General features: G+C 44.3%; 1 protein-coding gene and 1 long non-coding RNA gene across 6 annotated transcripts in view; one reads left to right on the forward strand and one right to left on the reverse strand.

The window, feature by feature from the left end:
* Positions 1-20592, forward strand: part of CCDC60 (coiled-coil domain containing 60) — a 205078-nt gene that overhangs the window by 161199 nt on the left and 23287 nt on the right. For both annotated transcript variants that reach the window (XM_050748016.1, XM_050748017.1), the window contains exons 7-9: positions 4424-4658; positions 16407-16491; positions 19806-19877. In XM_050748016.1, coding sequence (XP_050603973.1) covers positions 4424-4658; positions 16407-16491; positions 19806-19877 — 392 coding nt within the window. The remainder of the gene's footprint in view (positions 1-4423; positions 4659-16406; positions 16492-19805; positions 19878-20592) is intronic.
* The window catches only part of LOC126930721 (uncharacterized), a 213844-nt gene that overhangs the window by 110329 nt on the left and 82923 nt on the right, over positions 1-20592 (reverse strand). The window contains exon 3 of one of the 4 annotated variants that reach the window (XR_007717658.1): positions 15181-15282. The exons of 2 other annotated variants lie outside the window; for them this stretch is intronic. This is a non-coding gene — a long non-coding RNA (uncharacterized LOC126930721). Of the gene's footprint in view, positions 1-15176; positions 15283-20592 lie in introns of those variants that run through there. One more of the 4 variants, XR_007717656.1, reaches the window with a different exon arrangement.

A 20592-nucleotide genomic window follows, 5' to 3' on the forward strand; every position in this document is an offset into this window, starting at 1 on the left:
GTTGAGCCCAGGAGTTTGAGACCAGCCCAGGCAACATAGCAAGATCCCGTCTTGACAAAAAATTTAAAAATTAGCTGGGCATAGTGGTGTGCACCTGTAGTCCCAGGTATTAGAGAGGCTGAAGTGGGAGGATCATGTAAGCCCAGGAATTGGAGGCTGCAGTGAGCTATGATCCCACCACTGCACTCCAGCCTCCCACCTGGGCAAGAGAGTGAGATCCTATCTCTAAGAAAAAGAAAAGACAACGTGAGTGATTCAACAGACAAGATTTTCTACAAACTAGAATATGCAGTTATTAAGAGGACACCAAGATACAGATTCTTTTTACCCAAAGGTATTCCTAACCCAGGACCTCCCAAACTCATCTACTCAATAAACAAGCCTAATAATAATAATAATAATAATGGCAAAAGGTAGGTAAAGGTAATAAAGCACACAACTAGAGTGTTTGCTGAACCTATCCCCTAACCCATGAAATGGATATAATGTGCTTTCCTGCCTACCTCACAACTTTAGTGAATAACCTCAGGAAATAAATATAAGGCAAACTCACCTTGAAAACGTGAGAATGCTTAGCATTCCTGTGGTTCTGTAAATTTTAGAGGCCACTGTTCAACATAATTGTAAATGGGCTAAGTTCTGTGCTAAGGAAGCTTCTGTAGGTATATTATCCAGTTGTGCCCTCTTAATAACCCTATGGGGCACTATTCTTACCCCCAGGTGAGAAAGGAGGAATTTGGGGTCTCAGAGAGGTTAAGTGACTTACATAAGGTTACCCAGCTGGGTAATGGCAGAGCCAGAAGTTAATTCTGGGTCTGTTTATTAAACATAGTTTATTAAACATATAAACATCAATATGTTTATTAAACATATAAACATCCAATGCCTGTTCTCCCTGACCCCATGATTACAGTTGCCCCTCATGAAGAATTTCACCATTTTCTTACGCTTTCATTGGCGTGCTCCTAGATTTAAGAAGAGCCTTGGTTTTTATGGCAGAAAGTTGCTATGGAGATGCAGTGTGCATCCGTCTTCAGAAATGCACAGAAAAAGCAGCGGGAGCTACAAACCTTTTAAAAAAATCCTTCAGGGATATCCACCACTAAAATTGCAGGAGGGGAAGGGGAGAATGAATAGCTGTGCTTGAACTCTGCAAAACGGAATTCAAGTTTGTGGATCAAACCCTGGGCTGCAGCACGTTCCACTCTGGGCATGGGGGAGCACTCAATTAGGCTGCAGGAGACCTGGCTCAGCCATGGTGACTCAGTTCACGGTGTGACCTCAGACAAGTCCTTTCCCCTCTACTGGGCCTCAGTAAAATGAGGACTTTGAAAGAGGGAATCCAACCAGCTCCCACAATACTCTTCTTTTCCCCTGACATTCTTCTGTATGTGTAGGCAGCGTTCATAGGGGCCAGGCAAATTGTTATTAATAAAATAAAAAATAAGGCTGAGTGTGATACAGTAGGGAGTGGTGGGGTCTGTGGCAAACTGGAGCACTCCTGCACAGCTAAAAGGAAGAAACTCTCTGCAGCTGTAGCTCATTTTGCCTTGTGAGAATGGGAGCCCAGAGCTTACCATTTTCAAAAGAAACAAAAAACTTACATTTTTATATAAAAGTCTCCCAGTTTGTAAAATCCTGGGTAGCTAAACATGTCTCCCCATGGGCCACCAGTCTGCAACCCCTACTTCATAGAAAGTATAAGGAATCTTTCAGGAAATTCGTTTCCTCCATTGCCAAAAATCAATCCCTACTGAGATGGAACATAGCAACTGGTTAACACCACTGCTGAGTGAAATATAAAAAATAGAGAAGCAGCATTTAGGGATTTAAGTCGATTCAGAGAGGTTCAGTTCAATAAAAGGCAAGCAAGTGCCTGTCACATCTTCCCCCTACGTTTTATTTTTCTGCCACTTTCAATTAATCACAAGTGTTAGCCCTTAACTTTGGATTTCCTGGCTAGGGTGGTTAATTAAATTTTAATTAATGGCAACTCTGGGAGCATAAGATGAAATCCTAGCTCAAGGAAGATACGCACAGAATCCTGGTATGGAAGGCTTTTCTGAGATTGTCCCAGGCTATCCCCTAAGTTTTATAAATGAGGAAACTGAGGCATGGCAGAGTGACGTAGTAAAGGCCCCCCTCCCCAAGGTCCCCTGACTCTGACTCCAGTGCTCACTGCAAGATTCAAAGCTACCCCATGCCACCATCTGTCCACCCTTCAAAAATTACATTGATCTTACTAGGCACAGTGGCTTACAACTATAATCCCAGCACTTTGGGAGACCAAGGCGGACAGATTGCTTGAGCTCAGGAGTTCAAGACCAGCCCAGGCAACATGGTGAAACTCCATCTCTACCAAAAAATAACAACAACAACAACAACAACAAAAATTGGCCGATCATGGTGGTGGGTACCTGTAATACCACCTACTTGGGAGGCTGAGGCAAGAGAATAGCTCAAACCTGGGAGGCAGAGGTTGCAGTGAGCCAAGATTGCACCACTGCACTCCAGCCTGGGCAACAGAGTGAGATCCTGTCAAATAAAAATAAAGATAAAAATTAAAAAATGACGTTGATCTGAAGAGCCTAGTTTCTAGAGTCAGGAATTCATATTGTTCTAGATAAAATGGAAAGAGGCAATTTCTATATGATTCATCCCTGAGCTCTGATATCATCTCTCCCCGGAGTGATAAAGGGTAGAGGGGCCTTCTGTCAGTCCTGGCAAGCTCTTGACCAATTGCAGTGTCAGGACAACGGGAGCATTGTACCAAGCTCCTAATTTATCAAAGGAGAGGACATGCCTGCTTTGGGTACTTGGCTTTTCTTGATCAGTCATTTTGTAACTTGCATGGCCTCTTGAAGATCTGGTTAAATCCAGTTCAAATTCCATTTCTCCAGTCTATCATATTCTGAAGCATTCTGTCATTTATATAGAATTTCACTGAAGATTTGAGAGAGATGAGGCAGGCACAAGGAGAGATCAAATCTTAAAGCCCACAGTTTCTCCCTCCTCTTCCCCAACCTTCTCCCTCTCCTGTGCAACCAAGAAATCCCTCCCCTCTTCTAGTGCAAGAAGGTTCCACTCATATTCAGTGCCCTACAAGGTAGCCATTCGAAATATTGCTTCTGATCACATACAGTGGACTCCCTGAAATGAATTCTGCTGAATACAATTTTCTCCACCCTGTGCAATGTATATTAAATGTTGGTGTGGTCTTCAGTGCTGTCTCTTCTCCCTATCACCTTTCCCAGGGTATCAAACGCTATGAGTTTCATCTAAAGAAAACACCAGTCTACCCAACAAGAGCTTTCATTTTAAATGTGCTCAAATAAAATTATTTCTATTAACTGAATATAAACTACAGCCCACTCTGTGTTGAGCTCTTTCTCTGGGGCATCTGAGGGCCTGTTCGTCCCCTGTGTAAACCTGGCATTTTAAATGTCATAATCATTAGCATGGGATAAAGGGCATTTTCGATGCCACTGAAAAATACTTTTGCAGTATTTTGAAGCCAGGCATAGTAATGAGCTTTGGCATTAACCTGACTTGGGTCTGAATTCTGGTTCTGCTATTTTCTTGCTGTGACCTTGAGGAGGTTAGGAAGCCTCGCTGAAACTTGGATGAGTTATATGAGGACATAACCCCAAACAGTGCATTCTGAAGTGACACCAATCTCGCAGGACGGTACACACAGACACACACACACAGAGTATGTGTGTACTCTTTCTCTTTTCCTTCTAAAAATCCACAGGACTTTCCCTACCTACCTCTCAGTCCCTTCCAGAACTTATCATCCAATTCTCCTAGCCCACTACCACCATGGCTCCTCCCCAAAGAATGCCACTGCACCAGACAAATCTGCTTCCTCCCACTCACTTCCTAAATGTCAGGCCTAGAATTTCCCTATTCTGTATTCTTTAGAAAACCTCCATGATTACAAATCATTCTTTGAGGCCCAGGTGTCAACTTGGGAACCAGGAAGTATATATATGGAATCTGGAGCCAAAACCAAGATTAGTTGAAAAATTAGACCCATCCTCATATACAGTTTGAAAATCAACTCCAATCGTTATTACAAAAGTCAAAACCTGTTCTGGGCATTGACATCATCACGGCAAACACGTGTGGCTTCCTACGGTGACCTCTTGGGCAACCATGAGCTCGTTCAATAGAATACATTCCACCACATTTGCTTCAAATAATACATGTTTTAACATTATCTCGATTTGCGACAAAAGGTCACTCCAGATCCAGAATATATCTCACGGTGTTTGGAAAGAGCCAGAAGGAATTCACAGTCAGACCCAGGCTTTGCTTTTGTCTGCTGTCCCTCCCCACCTCTCTCCTTCCCTCCCTTCTTTCTTTCTTCCATCTTTTTCCCCTTCCTTCCTGAAACCTCTCTTTCTTCTCTTTCCTTTAGACCAAGAAATTCAAAATTCCTACAATGCGAGTCACCAACCGCAAACCAAGCCGGCGAGGCTCCACACTCAGTCTGAGTCGGGCCAGTGGGGGGTCCTCTCCCCAGAGCAGCATGATCTCTGTGAACCCTGGCTCAGATGAGCCCCCGAGTGTGAATACCCAGGTGACCAGCAGCAAGGATATTGAGGACAATGAGTCATCTTCAACCAAGCCAGATGAAGAACCTCTGTCTATGAGTAAGTCCTACCTGAGATCTGACTCATCTACCCTGACCCTTTGCCTTTAAGCCAGACATCAAGAAACCCTCTTGCCTCAAGTCCCCCTCCAGTCATTTAAAGGTGACATGGGATCCCCCATCCTTGTTCAATTTCGTTGGACCTCTTTGTTTTCCCCAGTGGAGATCAGAAATATACTCCATAACTTGGGTTGCCCTGAGCCATTTCTCCTACAGAGACAGCCTGTGGTCACCAACTGCCCTTTTCTAATTTTAAAAATATTTTTATTTAGGCCAGGCACAGTGGCTCACGCCTGTAATCCCAGCACTTTGGGAAACCGAGGCAGGCAGATCATTTGAGGTCAGGAGTTTGAGACCAGCCTGGCCAACATGGTGAAACCCTGACTCTACTGCAAATACAAAAAGCAGCTGGGCATGGTGGCACGCACTGGTAATCCAAGCTACTTGTGAGGCTGAGACAGGAGAATCGCTTGAACCTGGGAAGCAGAGGTTGCAGTGAGCCGAGATCATGCCACTGCACTCCAGCCTGGGCCACAGAGGAAGACTCCATCTCAAAACATTTTTTTTTTAATTTAGCCCAATTTATACAGAACATTATCATTTCAATGTGTAACCAATGTAAAAATTATTAACGAGATATTTTATATCCTCTTTTATACTAAGTCTTTGAAATTCAGTGTCTACTTTTTTAAACAGCCTTATTATTGAGATATAATTTACATACCATAAAATTTGCTTATTTTAAATGTGCAATTCAGTGATATTTAGTAAACTTGGAGTTGTGTAACCATCACCACAATCTAATTTCAGAACATTTCCAACCACCCGAAAGAAAAGCTTCTGCCCTTCTTACCCAGAGCCCCCAGGCAACCACAAACCTGCTTTCTGTCTCTACTGATTTGTCTTTCTGAACATTTTATAGATAGAAGTTGTATTGCTCTGTGATCTACACCCTGAAAAAGCCTTTTCAGTGGCTCAAAATTTGAGAGAGGCAAGTCCCTTAAAAAATATCCAATTAGGCCAGGCATGGTGGCTCATGTCTGTAATCCCAGATATTTGGGTGGTGGAGGTGGGCAGATCACTTGAGTTCAGGAATCTGAGATCAGCTTGGGCAACATGGTGAAACCTCTCCAAAAAAAAAAAAAAAAAACAATTAGCCATGCATGGTGACATGTGCCTGTGGTTCCAGCTACTCAGGAGGCTGAGGTGGGAGGACAGCTTGAGCCTAGGAGGTAGAGGATTGAGGTGAGAAAATAGCTTGAGCCTAGGAGGTAGAGGCTACGGTGAGCTGTGATTTGCTTCTTCACTCCAGCCTGGGTAACAGGGCGAGACCCTGTCTCAAAAAGAGAAAAGAAAAAAAAAGAAGAGAAGAAGGGAAGGGGGAAGGAGGAAGGGAAGGAAAAAAAAAGGAAAATTCATTGAAATCTATGAGCCCTCACACAAGGAAAAAATTCAAACATACACATATATACAATTTTGCACAATATTTTGAGTGGGGTGCTGTGGACCTCTACTAGACAGAATCGTGACTGGATTCCATAAGTCACATAAAACATTCATTTTCAGAACTTTCTGGCTTGAGCTTGTATAGTAAAAGGAGATAGGAAAAGCAAGAGAAGGATCCAGAAGGATTCATACAGAAAGATGGAGAAGGTAGAAAGAAGAGAGGGTAAGACAAGGACATGAAGGAGGAATGGACCACCACAAAATTCTTGACTCTGATGCATGGGACATCTTCCTGCTTTCTCCCCATCTGCTGTGTCCCCTCAGTGGTGTCCAGCTGAACCTGCCTGTTTGGCCAGTGTTCTCTTTTTTTTTTTTGAGACAGAGTCTTGCTCTGCCACCCGGGCTGGAGTGCAGTGGCTGGATCTCAGCTCACTGCAAGCTCTGCCTCCCGGGTTTACGCCATTCTCCTGCCTCAGCCTCCCAAGTGGCTGGGACTACAGGCGCCCGCCACATCGCCCGGCTAGTTTTTTGTATTTTTTTAGTAGAGACGGGGTTTCACTGTGTTAGCCAGGATGGTCTCGATCTCCTGACCTCGTGATCCACCCGTCTCGGCCTCCCAAAGTGCTGGGATTACAGGCTTGAGCCACCGCACCCGGCCTCGGCCAGTGTTCTCTATCACACCATCTGGAATGCCTGTGGCAGCCGAGGCCAGGCTGAGTGACAAGGATTGGGCGTCGCATAGATTCAAGGAGGCGAAAAAGGAGGTCAAGGCAGACCAAGAATCTGTGTGGGGCCCTGATGGTCAAAGATGGAAGTGAGCAGAAGTGCAAAAGTCCACTGGGTGGTCAGGGTTCAGAGTAATGACTGCCGATGGGAAAAGCCCCCACCGCCCCTGCCTGTTAACAGGGGGCTGGGAAAGGTCCCAAGCCCCAAAAAGCTGTTTTCTGAACAGAAGAAGTAGTATCTGAGATGGGAAGAAACTAAGATAGACCATCAGCAGATATGTGATTCTTATATATTTCTTTTCTGTCTCTCTTCTCTGTTTTAGAGACAGGGTCTCACTCTGTTGCCCAGGCTGGAATGCAGTGGCACAGTCATGGCTCACTGCAGCCTCAAACTCCTGCGCTCAAACAACCCTCCCACCTCAGCTTCCTGTCCACTTATGGATTTCTTGATTCTTCTTTCATTTAACACATACTTTTTGAGCACCTACTGTGTGCCCAAAACTGAGTTACTTGAGTACCCGCCCTTCCCAAGCTTACGTTTTAGAAGAGACAAATGATAAATAAGAAATCCATAGGCTGGGTGCAGTGGCTCATGCCTGTAACTCCAATATTTTGGGAGGCCAAGGCAGGAGGATGGCTTGAGTCCAGGAATTTGAGACCAGTCTGGGCAAAATAGTGAGACCCCATCTCTACATTAAACATTTTAAAAATTAGCCAGGCATGGTGGCACATGCCTGTAGTCCTAGCTACTTGGGAGGCTGAGATAGGGGGATCACTTGAGTCCAGGATTTCAAGATTGCAGTGAACTATGGTTGTACCACTGCACTCCAGCCTGGACAACAGAGTGAGACCATGTTTATAAAAATAAATAAAGTAATAAAAAAGAAAGTCATGGCATGGCATGGTGGCTCACGCCTATAATCCCAGCACTTTGGGAGTCTGAGGAGGGCGTATCACAAGGTCGAGAGATCGAGACCATCCTGGCCAACATGGTGAAACCCCGTCTCTACTAAAAATGCAAAAATTAGCTGGGCGTGGTGGCGTGCGCCTGTAGTCCCAGCTACTCAGGAGGCTGAGGCAGGAGAATGGCTTGAACCCGGGAGGCAGAGGTTGTAGTGAGCTGAAATCACACCACTGCATTCCAGCCTGGCAACAGAGCAAGACTCCATCTCAAAAAAAAAAAAAAAAAAAGAGTGAGAGAGAGAGAGAGAGAGAGAAAGAAAGTTGTAACTAGCAAGGCAATTGCATATAATATGAGGTCGGAAGAGAAATAACAGGATGCTGGGATAGAGAGAGACTATTGGTGGGTGTGAATCTAAATTAGCAAGGGTAATCAAGGAAGACTCTCTCAGGTCTGATGTTTGAACTGAGACGTGAAAACCTGAAGACCTGAAGCTGGGGAGGAAGGCAGGGGCCAGAGCATGCAGGGCGTTTGTGGAGCAAGTAAGACTTTAGAATTATTCCAGGTGCAAGAGGGAGTATCTGGAAAGTTTTCAGTACAGGAGAGACTAGACCTGATTTACTTTTCCAAGGTGTTTGTGTGGTTATTGGTGTTATATCCATGGCTTCATTTTTTTTTTTTCAACTCTAAAAGCTTTGCTCTTAGATAAGAAGAGTAGAGCCATAGCCCAACTTCAAGGGCCCGCCCCAGTCCCAGAGCTTGCACATGGTTCTCCTGGGACAAACAGAACACTAGCGCTGGTGGCAGAAGGGAGCAGCAGAGGAATGAGACTTTGCAGTGAGGGGAGGGGTAAATGGAGCATCTCTCTAGGCACCTGCAACACCGAAGGCCTGTCAGGCCTGTCCCCAGTGGCCACTTTCCCCTCACATCCAATCACTCACCTGCTCTGATCAGTGCTGTCTCCTAAAACTCCCGCAAACCCTACCCTCTTCAAACCTTTTGCTTTTGTCTTGAAGATAGAAAACTAGGGGCACATACGGAAATCCTGACACTTATGTTTTGTTTAGCATACACAAAAATTTGTGTTTTTTTGAAAAGTAGCTGTGACTTTTAAAGATTAAGATATTTTACCTAAAACTTCTACATTTTACAAACAAAACACTCTTGGCCAGATATGGCAGCTCACACTCATAATCCTGGCACTTTGAGAGGCCAAAGCAGGAGGACCACTTGAGGCCAGGAGTTAGAGATTAGCCTGGCTGACATAGCCAGACCCCATCTCTACAAATAAAATAAATTACTCCCTGTGGTAACAGTGGGCCTGCAATCCTGAATGACAACAATCAACTGGAGCTTGGTCCCTTCAAGTGAGGTTTGTGTTCTCCAGTTTTCCACAGTCTTCATCACTCCCTATTGCCCCACTCATTGCTCTGGTTGGCTGAGTGTGTGACCATTTATTAACACATTTGCCCTATTGTTTTCTTTAGAATGATGATGATGATGATGATAAAACTATAACTCACACTTAAAAGTATTTTTGTATCAGCTCCTTTATATGTACATTAATTCATTTAATCCTCACAAGAACTTCTTTATGCCTACTCTGCTGATGAGAACATTGGGGCACAGAGAGGTTAAGTTATTTGCCCCAAGTCACACAGCTAGTAAGTGATGAAGGCAGAATTTGAACCCAAGAAATCTGGCCCTCAAGTCAAATTTGATTGCTCTGCTTTACCCAAGTCTTCAGGAAAAAATAAAAAATAAAAGATGGACCAAGAGAGCAAACTGATTTTTTTTACATCAACTTGTGTCACTCATTTTTGGTATCTGGCCCCTGAAGGCCACCCGAGTTTTGGACCTCTGGTCTAGGGTCTCTTCACTTCTCACCTAGAAAACAGCAACAGCCTCCTAACTAGTTTCCCTGCTTCTTGTCCTGCCTTTACCCACTTATTTTTCTCCATGTTGAGACAGAAGGGACTTTCTAAATGAAAAATCTGATATAGTTCTCTCTAGCTCAACATCTTTCAATGACTCTGCCTTTTCTCTAATACATTACCTCTGATCTTGCCCCAGGCTGCCCAGGTCAGCTCTTGCTAGTTCACACCTTAAGTGGGGCACTCCAACCTCATCAAAACACTTTCTTCTTTTTAAACAATGCACACTCTTGTATGACTTTCTCTACTTGAAATGCCTGTTCATCCTTGACCCTTCAGTCTGGTGGACTCCTGCTGAAACTTCAAGACCCAGCTCAAATGTTCCCTCCTCTGTTAAGTCTTCTCTGACTCACCCAGGTTTCCTTTTAGCTTGTCTCTTAGTAGTTAGTGTTTGCTTTTATTGAATTATTAATTTTAACTTAAAATGCATCTCACTGTATCCAGTAGGAACTTCTTATGGCTCAATACAGAGACCTACAAAACAGTGGGTTAAAAAAGATAAAAGCTTATTTTTTGTACAGGTTAAAGAAAATCAGTCCAGGGCTGGTAAGGTGGCTTCGATAGATCATCAGGGATCCCACTTTCCCTGCTTTCTTCGGTGTCATCCTTAATATCACTTCATAAGCCACCATGGCTGCCAGAACTCCAGCCATCACGCTCACATTCTAGGGTGGAAGAAAAAGGAAGTAAGCAAAGTACGAAAGTGTCCATTCCCAGCGGAGTTTAGGCAATCCACTCAGGAGCCCCATACCACACTTCTACCAAAATCTCATTGCCCAGAACTTAGTCACAGGGCCATGCCCAGCTGCAAAGGATGCTGAAAAAAATGAGCTAGCAAATGCTTCCCCTTATACGCATAGAAAGAATCACAGTTCACTTACTAAGAAAGAAGGGGAAAAGGAATGTGAGCTCCCTGCAGGTGTGCAACAGTGACATCTTATTTACCTTTATCCTAGCATGCAGTAGGAACACAAAAATGACTGAAAAAAAATGAATTTCCTCTGGGAGGAAAAGTTTGCTACTTTAGCCTCCCAAACCTTTTCCTCCATTTATACCTTAACCTCCATCCCATTTGTCACAGCCTTGACAAAAGTAGATTAATTTCCCAGCCTCTCTTGCCTTCTAAAACCTCCTGAAATTGATTCTGAATTCATGGGTCCTATTCTGAGAGACACACTATTTGACCAAGGTCTAATTTCCAAGGCTTCTGCATAATGAAGTCTTTGTGGATACAAATCATTGGAGACAGCAGGTTGCAGCCTCTCTGTGGAATGATCCCCTCCCCAAATCAATGGCAGGAAGAATCCCAAAAAACAAAAGCCCAGGCTATTCCTCCTGCTGGTCTTGAAGCTCTGAGCCTTGGAATGATTAGGGAGAAACTCACTTAAATAACAACTCAAAATATGAGTCCTATGCCATCTCATGTTTCCCTTCAAACTAGCCCCATATGACAAAAACCACCTCCTCCATTCCCCCTCCCCAAAAAGAAGAAATGGATTTAGGTATTCAAGGGTGAGATTCTTAGACAGGCTGGGCATGGGAAATGGAGAAAGGAAGTCAGGATTTTTTTCTCTGGGGATATAATTTGACATTTGGTGCTTTAGGAGGGCTGCTTGATGTGCCAGGTAGCTGTGGTCATTTGCTGATATCCATATCCACCCACCCTTAGGCTGGTTTGCTTATGCGTTGGGGGTTGGAGTGGTGGAGCAGTCAGATGTTGCTGCTTGGCTCCAAAGAGAAGGGAAGAAACTAGGAGAACCAATCACAGCTCCCTTGCTAATAGGCTTCTGGACACTCTCCAAGGATTCTAGGACCTGTGGCTCTAGGGAAGGTGGGCATGACAAGACAAAAATAAAGGTCAAGTTCAGATTAAATGGAAACATGCCCACAAATTGAGAGCTGGAGTAGAAAATGGCTTAATGCTGACATTTGTCACAGCCTAGATGGCTCCAAAGTCACTAAGGAAAGGCATTCTTTCCTAGCATCCAGTAATTGCGTTAATATGCAAAGCTGGATGTACACAATACACAAACGGTCTTGGGAAGCACTAGGCTTCATGACTCCCTTCCGGGTATGGCTTTTGACACCTGAGCTTGAGTCAACTGCAAGTATCCACTAAGGAATGAGGTGTCTGCACTGGTATTGTCATTGTTCATCAATATCCAAATCTAACTTGTAGTCCCAAATCCTTCCCTCTATTTCCTCCCTAGTTGTTCACTTTTACGTTTAGCAACTATTGACTGAGACCCCATGTGCTAAGCATGCTGCCAGGTGCTATCAATAAAAAGACAAATAAAATGTGGCCCCTGACATCAAGGAACTCACAGCCTAGAGGGGAAGACCTGCAAGTGAACAGAAAATAGCTATCACATGAAATCAATGCTGTGATGGGGGTCAGAAGGACAGTGTGCTGTAGGAGTCCACAGGTGGGCACCCTACCAGATGCAATGGATGGAGATGGGAAGACAGCATTCTTCCAGAACCCCAGAGGAGGGAGGAAAATGTGATAGATCTATCAAAAGTGCACGAAATCAACATCAGCCACACTGCTCTCTGTTCTGAGATGGTACAAGCCACCAATATTTCCCACAAAGACAGAAAATTAAAATAAAAAATTATTTTATGCAGGGGAGACAGCCATCTAGCATATTTGTTCATTTTGAGATGTAACTAGGTTGCACCACTAAGAATACATGTTTAAGGCTCTTCCTTTGGTTGCTCAAGTTCCAGTAGTTGGCTGTCGTAGTTTTCTTCTTAGTTCCTGGAATTATTTAAAAACCATCTCAAAAGTCTCCTCTCTTTTATTTCTTGATATATCTCTGATGTCCAATGGCTCTCTATGTATTTTCTCCTCTTCTCACTCTAAGTCCCTTCTTCCCTCTTCTTGTTCATAAATCTGGGGAGAAATTCTGGAGTAGTTACAGTCTTCAAAGGACAACCTCACACTGTTACATGTCAGCACCGTGGACAGCTACAAACATTCTGAAAAAGCAGTCCCAAAGCTCATGGTTTTGTATCAAAGCAGATTCCATGCTCGGGAATGGAAAGAATTGAGATATCCAGGGATTTGCAAATATGTATCGACATAAGACAGGACTATCTCTATTTCATTTTCCAGCTTTTTGGAGTGTCAGTGTGTTCGTTTCCTGCAGCAGCTGTAAAATTTCTGACAACAGAAACTTTTTGTCTCATAGCTCTGGATACTAAACATCCAAACCAACGTGTCCACAGGGCCATGCATCTTCCGAAATCCATAGGAGAGAATCGTTCCTTGACTTTTCTGGTGGGTGCTGGCAATCCTTGGCATTCCTTGGTTCATAAATGCATCACTTGAATCTAGAGCCCCTGTCATCACATAGCCACCATTTCCCTATGTATCTCTCTTTCCTATTTATAAGGACACTAGTCATTGGATAGAGGGTTCATCCTACTCCAATATGACATCACCTTGACTTAACTACAATCACGTGTCACGTAACAATGTTTTGGTCAACAATGGACCACATATACGACAGTAATCCCATAAGATTAGAGTGAAGCTGAAAAATTCCTGTTGCTTAATATATCTTAGCCATCATGATATCATAGCACACTATGTTATTCACAGGTCTGTACTGCATATAAAAGTATAACACAATTATGTACAGTACATAGTACTGTACTTGATAATGATAAAATGGCTATGGTACTGGTTTATGTAAGTACTATACTTTATTTTCTATTGTGATTTTAGAGTGTATTCCTTCTGCTTATAAAAAGAAAGTGAATCATAAAACAGCCCTAGGTAGATCCTTCAGGAGATATTCCAGAAGAACGCATTGTTACCATGGGAGATGACAGCTCCACGTGTGTTACTTGTTACCGCCTCTGAAGACCTTATGCAGGACAAGATGTAGAGGTGAAAGACAGTGATATTGATAATCCTGACCCTGTATAGGCCTAGGCTAATGTGTGTGTTTGTGGCTTAGTTTCCCTTTCTTTTCTTTTCTTTTTTTTTCCCCCCCTGAGACGGAGTTTCGCTCATGTTGCCCAGGCTGGAGTGCAGTGGCGCAATCTCAGTTCACTGCAACCTCCACCTCCCGGGTTTAGGTGATTTTCCTGCCTCAGCCTCCCAAGTAGCTGGGATTACAGGCACCTGCCACCACACCTGGCTAATTTTTTTTTTTTTTTGTATTTTTAGTAGACAGGGTTTCACCATGTTGGCCAGGCTGATCTTGAACTCCCATCATCAGGTGATCCACCCACCTCGGCCTCCCAAAGTGCTGGGATTACCGGCATGAGCCACCGCATCTGTCCTTAGTTTTTAACAAAAATATTTTAAAAGTAAAAAATTTTTTTAAATAGAAAAATGCTTATAGAATAAGGATATTAAAAACGTTTTTTACAGATATACAATGTGTTTGTGTTTTATGCTAAGTGTTATTACAAAAGAGTCAAGAAGCTTAAAAAATGTAAAGCTTATAAAGTAAAAAAGTACAGTGAGCTAAGTTTAATTTATTATTGAAGAAAGAAAAACATTTTTAGTAAATTTAGTGTAGCCTAAGTGTACAGTGTTTATAAAGTCCACTGTAATGTCCTAGGCCTTCGAATTCACTCACCACACACTCACGGACTCACCTAGAGTAACTTTCAGTCCTAGAAGCTCCATTTATGATAAGTACCCTCTATTGTGTACTATTTTTTATCTCTTATATCCTATTTTGGCTGTACCTTTTCTATGTTATCCCTAGATACACAAATACTTAACGTTGTGTTATAATTGCCTACAGTATTCAGTACAGTAACATGCTGTACAGGTTCGTGGCCTGGGAACAAAAAAGCTGTATATACCAAGTGTATAGTAAGCTATGCCCAGGTGTATAGTAAGCTACACCATCTAGGTTTGTGTGAGTGCACTCTATAATGTTCACACAATGACAAAATCACCTAATGATGCATTTCACAAGATGTGTCCCCATTGTTAAATGACACAACGGTCATTACATCTGCAGTGACCCTATTTCCAAATAAGGTCATCGACTGATGTCCTGGTGATTAGGACTTCAGCATATCTTGGCAGAGAGGGTCACACATCTCAACCCGTAACAGTCAGGTATGAAGAAATATTTCTACACTATACAAAAATCAACATTATTCTTTTTTCAGAGACAGGGTCTCACTCTGTCATTCACGCTGGAGTGCAGTGGTATGATCTTGGCTCCCTGCAGCCTTGACTTCCCAGGCTCAGGCGATTCTCCCACTTCATCCTCTTGAATAGCTGGGAATACAGGTGCACCCCACCACGCCCAGCTAATATTTTATATTTTTGTTTTAGTAGAGATGGTGGTTTCTCCATGTTGCCCAGGCTGGCCTCGAACTCCTGAACTCAAGCAATCCTCCCACCTTGGCCTCCCAAAGTGCTGAGATTATACGTGTGAGCCACTGCACCCAGTCAAAAGCAATACTAAATATGAAAATAAAAGTTAGGTCAAGGCAAGGAGGAGTGGTGGGAGCTGTGGGGAAATGGAGAACACTCACCTATCTAAAGGCATGTCCAGCATGCAGCAGAAATGGGGGCAGTGCAGTCCCATCTCAGACTCTCTTCTAGGGAAGCTGGAGGTCTCGATTTTCATGTGAAATCTTCCAGGTTGGCATCCGCATGGAATCAAATAAAACACATTTGTAAGCTGAATTCAGCCTGTGGATTGCTGGTTTAAAAATTCAGGCCTGTGGAGACCACAGAGGGTTTTCCTGAGCAAGATGATTTCTTCTCAGCTTTGGAAACAGTTCTTTCCGGCTGCAGTAGAGTCGAAGGTGGGGAAGGGAAGGGAGATGAAACCGGGGAGAAAAAGAGTAGCTGGGTCCTGGCAGGCCTCACAGGCCGTGCTGAAAGAATTTATTTAAGTTGGGCCGGGCGCGGTGGCTCAAGCCTGTAATCCCAGCACTTTGGGAGGCCGAGACGGGCGGATCACAAGGTCAAGAGATCACGACCATCCTGGCCAACATGGTGAAACCCCGTCTCCACTAAAAATACAAAAAAAACTAGCCGGGCGAGGTGGCGGGCGCCTGTAGTCCCAGCTACTCGGGAGGCTGAGTCAGGAGAATGGCGTGAACCCGGGAGGTGGAGCTTGCAGTGAGCTGAGATCCGGCCACTGCACTCCAGCCTGGGGGACAGAGCGAGACTCCATCTCAAAAAAAAAAAAAAAAAAAAAAAAAAGAATTTATTTAAGTTTTATTTTTTATTTTATTATTATTGTTATGATTTTGATTCAGAGTCTAACTGTATCACCCAGGCTGGAGTGCAGTGGCACGATCTCAGCTCACTGCAACCTCTGCCTCTCAGGTTCAAGCAATTTTCATGCCTCAGCCCCCCAAGAAGCTGAGATTACAGGCATCCACCACCACGCCCAGCTAATTTTTGTATTTTTTTAGAGGCAGGGTTTCACATGTTGGCCAGGCTGGTCTTGAACTCCTGGCCTCAAGTGACCTGCCCGCCTTCACCTCTCAAAGTACTGGCGTTACAGGCATTAGCCAAAGGTAACACAGAGAGCCACAGACGGGTCTTAAGCAGGGGCATGGCATGGTTAGTTTTGCAACAAGCCCAACACTATGAGCCACCTCTTCTGGACCCCAGTGGAATCCCTCTCCAGATCCCCAACCCTCAGGAGCAGAGGTGACCCCAGCTTGGGGGCTGCACCCTGTCCTGCACAATCCTGTCTCAGGGGTGGCTTCTGGTCAAGAGTGACCTCTCATATTCTCATCAGATCTGCAGAAGCTCCTGGAGATGGTTCGGGAAGATGCCCGGAGGACAATCACGATAGAAAATGGGATGCAAAGGAAAGCACCCAGGTATGTGCTCTTGACTCCTGGGGCAAATAAAGCTTAGAATAATAGCAATCACATTAACAGTAGTAGTTGCCAGCTGTTGAGCATTTTCTCTGTGACAGACACTGAGCTGTGTTGTTTATGTGTATCACTTCTCTGAGTTCTTACAATAATCCTACAAGGTAGGTACTATTATCTTTATTTTACAAATCAGGAAATGAGGCCCAGAGAGCCTATGTGACTAGTTCAAGGTCACTCAGCTAGTGAATGATAAGGTCATGACTCTAATCTAGACCTTTCTTACCGGTTTACTTTTGTTTTAGAGACAGGGTCTCGCTCTGTTGCCCAAAATGAAGTGCAGTGGCACAATCATAGCTCACTGCAGCCTCCAACTCCTGGGCTCAAGTGAGCCTCCCAACTCAGCCTCCTAAGTAGCTGGGACTACAGACACACACCATCACACCTGGCTAATTTTTTTTTTTTTTTATTTTGCAGACAGGGTTCGCTATACTGCCCAGGCTGGTCTCGAACTCCTGGCTCAAGCAATCCTCCCACCTCGGCCTCCCAAAATGCTGAGATTACAGGTGTGAATCACCATACCTGGCAAATCCAGATATTTCTAATTCCAAAAACCATTCTTCTCTTTGCCACTCAGCCACACTGCCTCTCAGGAATCTTCTGGTTATTCCTTCATCCTTTGAGTGAATACTTATGAACATGTACGGGCTGTGTACTCATTATTATTGTGAGAAGTGTCCATGAAAGGAAAGCTTGAAACTGTGAGAACAAATAATAAGGGCATTTGACCTAGTCTGGGTTGGGGATGGGGATCAGAGAAGTCTCCTCCAAGGAAGAAGCTTTAAGCTGAGATTTGGATGAAGCATGTAAATGAGCCAGCCTGATGAGGCTGGCATGGGTAGGTAGGGAGGTGGGGAAGAGAGTATTATAGTGTGCAAATGTGGTCAAAAGGGACCACAACACCTTCAAGGAACTGGAATGCAGCCAAAAAGGGATGAAACTCAAGGATTCTGGTGTTTATTCTAAGGGCAGCAGGAATCCTTTGAAGTTTCAAGCTGGCAACTGATATGATTGGCTCATAAGGAGGTACTATCAGACCTGAACCTAAGACATCCTCTTTCTGGTGGGAAGCCTCGTCCACCACACTTCTCACCTCTAAAAGCCCCAGAGAGCACACAGCCTAGAGCCGGAGTTCCCTTCCTAAGTGTGGATTCCTTTGAGTAAGCAAATTCCTTTGTGGAAATAAATGAGGCACTAGAAGAGGTTCATCATTGCCTTCAGCCCACTGGGATGCCAACTATGACTTATTGGTTATTGTTATTACCATAATTACAGTTCACTGTGCACTTTCACATGCATCACACCTCACCTCTGCTTGCGAACGATGAATTCGCTGGTGGCTGCCTCGACTCTCATTGGGGCTTCTCTGGAAGGTGGCACTTGGAGGCGCTCAGAGGCAACCTTGACCCATAAGGCCCCCACTGCTGTGCCTGATTTATAAGCATTAGAGACAGACAATAATAATGAAGCATCAGCTCAATGAGGTTCCTTCCTTCGTAAGAACTCACAGCACAAGCACTGGCTTTGGAGTCAGACTGACATGGATCCAAAACCTGCGGCCCTTGGACAAGTCATCTAGCCTTTCTCAAAACCTCAGTTTTCTCATCTATAAAATGAGATTGTGTCACATCGAAGCATTGGCTTTGGAACCAGACAAACGAAGGTCAGTCTCCATGGCCATGACTAATTGCCGGGTGATGTTGGGCAAGTTGCTTCACTTCTCTGAGTCTGATTCTCAGTCTGTAAAATGAGGCTCATTAGCAGCCTATCCCAAAGGGTTCTAGTGAGAATTAGATGATATTATCCCTGTAAAACATTACTAATGTTATGGAAATAACATCTACTTCAATGAAACATTTTAAGCATTTAATCAGATAATGCATTTATATAACATACTACCATGTGCCTGGCATAGAGTAAGTATTCAATAAATGGCAGTGAGGTTGGTGGTGGGGATGGTGGTGAGGACGGTTGTTACGTTCATCCCACACATGTTGCCCCACGGAATCTTCTCCTGCTGAGACAGGTACATTCACCATTACCATGACCCCATCTCACAGATGTCAAAGAGCAACAAGCAGTGACTTCCATAAGGTCTTCAAAAACAAAACCACACTAGAACCTGGTTCTCATGAGACCCATCACATGGCCTCTGCTTTCAATTTAATGATAAATAACCATGGTTACAGAGCAAGAATGTGTTGAAGTTTCCCTTCCTCATTAATTCCTCTGGGAAAAAAATCTCCCTAATCTTTTGCTAAGGCAGCAGATATTGAAGCTTCAATACAGAGCTACAGAGAGACCGTTAGGAAAAGCTGCAGATTCTCTTTTGCCCCTCACTTTAGAAGCTGGATTCCTGTCTCACTTGAGATCCCAAATCTGCTCCCATCAAGGCTGATATCGAACTGTGGGGCTTTCAGAAATCCCCACAAGCCAGTATATCCAGCCCCCAGCCTCCAGGCTGGGCTGCCCCCAGTCATCTAAAAATACAGCCTTTCCTTAAAATCTTATAGTAGTGTCCCTGAAGATCAGAAGCAGTTGGGTTACTTGTGAAAAATACAGATTTCTATCCTTCCTCATCCCAGAACCCACTGAATCAGAATATCCAGAGGTAATAAGATATATGTGTGTGTGTGTGTGTGTGTGTGTGTGTGTGTGTGTGTGTGTGTGTGTGTGTGTATGCAGTGGTACGATCTCGGCTCACTGCAACCTCCGCCTCCCTGGTTCAAGCGATTCTCCTACCTCAGCCTCCCAAGTAGCTGGGATTACAGGCATGCACCACCATGCTCAGCTAATTTTTGTGTTTTTAGTAGAGACGGGGTTTTGCAATGTTGGCCAGGCTGGTCTGGAACTCCTGACCTCAAGTGATCCGCTCGCCTTGGCCTCCCAAAGTGCTGGGATTACAGGCATGAACCACCATACCTGGCCAGTAGCTATATTTTTTTAACAAGCACTTCAGGTGGGCATTATTTCACAGTATTTTCTGTATGGTGGGGAATTTTAGGAGAGGGGGTGTGTGTGTACCTGTGTGTGTGATCTAAATGCACCTTCTGGGGCCCCCGTCCAGGCCAATGATTCAAGTCCCAGAAAACGTGGCCAAGGAATCTGTATTCTTAGCAAACTCTCCAGGTGAGTGCTAGGCTCAGTAGAGGCTGAAGATTCTTGCTCTAGAAAGAGAATTCCCCTCCTCCCACACGTAGTTACTGCACAAAAGCTTCATGAATTCAGCGGCTTGTTAAAGGACTCGTTTTGCCTTGCAGCCTCTTGTCAGTGCTGAAACAAAACAAGAGTAATTCTGCTTATAAGGAAATGCAGACCACCCACAAATCAAGGTAGGAAAGCCTGGAGCCTGCAGCAGGTGCCTTGGAAGGCAGCCCACAGTTACAGGGGCCACTGCAGGGACGCTCCTCCCCAGACCATGGAAAGTGGCACAGGGAAGAGGGAACTTTTTCCTTCTTATGACCTCATTAGAAACAAGCTCCTATACTGCAGGTCCAGGGGTGAGAATTCAGGTATTTCTCCCCAACAATTATATACCATCAAGTTAAAATCTTCTAGTCATGGAGAAGTGAGGTAGGGAGGACGTGGTACAAGACTATGTCTTTTTCTCTTTACTTGGGTAATTTATAATGGGGGAGGTGGAGATCTTCCCCCAATTTATTTGTTCATTTAGAGAATATTCTCTTTTTTTTTTTTCAAGATGGAGTCTTGCTCTGTCACCCAGGCTGGAGTGCAATGGTGTGATCTCGGCTGACTGCAATCTCCACCTCTTGGGTTCAAGTGATTCTCCTTCCTCAGCCTCCCGAGTAGCTGGGATTACAGGCACGCACCACTATGCCCTGCTAATTTTGTATTTTTAGTAGAGAGGGGTTTCACCATGTTGGCCAGGCTGGTCTTGAGCTCCTGACCTCAAGTGATCTGCCTCCCTCAGCCTCCTAAAGTGCTGGAATTACAGGCATGAGCCCTGCCCATTTAGAGAACATTCTTAGATTCCCCATCTGTGCCAGTAACTGTGCTAGGTTTGGGGGATTCAGCAGCAATTGAAAC

Source organism: Macaca thibetana, chromosome 11, assembly GCF_024542745.1.
Source record: "Macaca thibetana thibetana isolate TM-01 chromosome 11, ASM2454274v1, whole genome shotgun sequence".
Lineage (NCBI taxonomy): Eukaryota > Metazoa > Chordata > Mammalia > Primates > Cercopithecidae > Macaca > Macaca thibetana.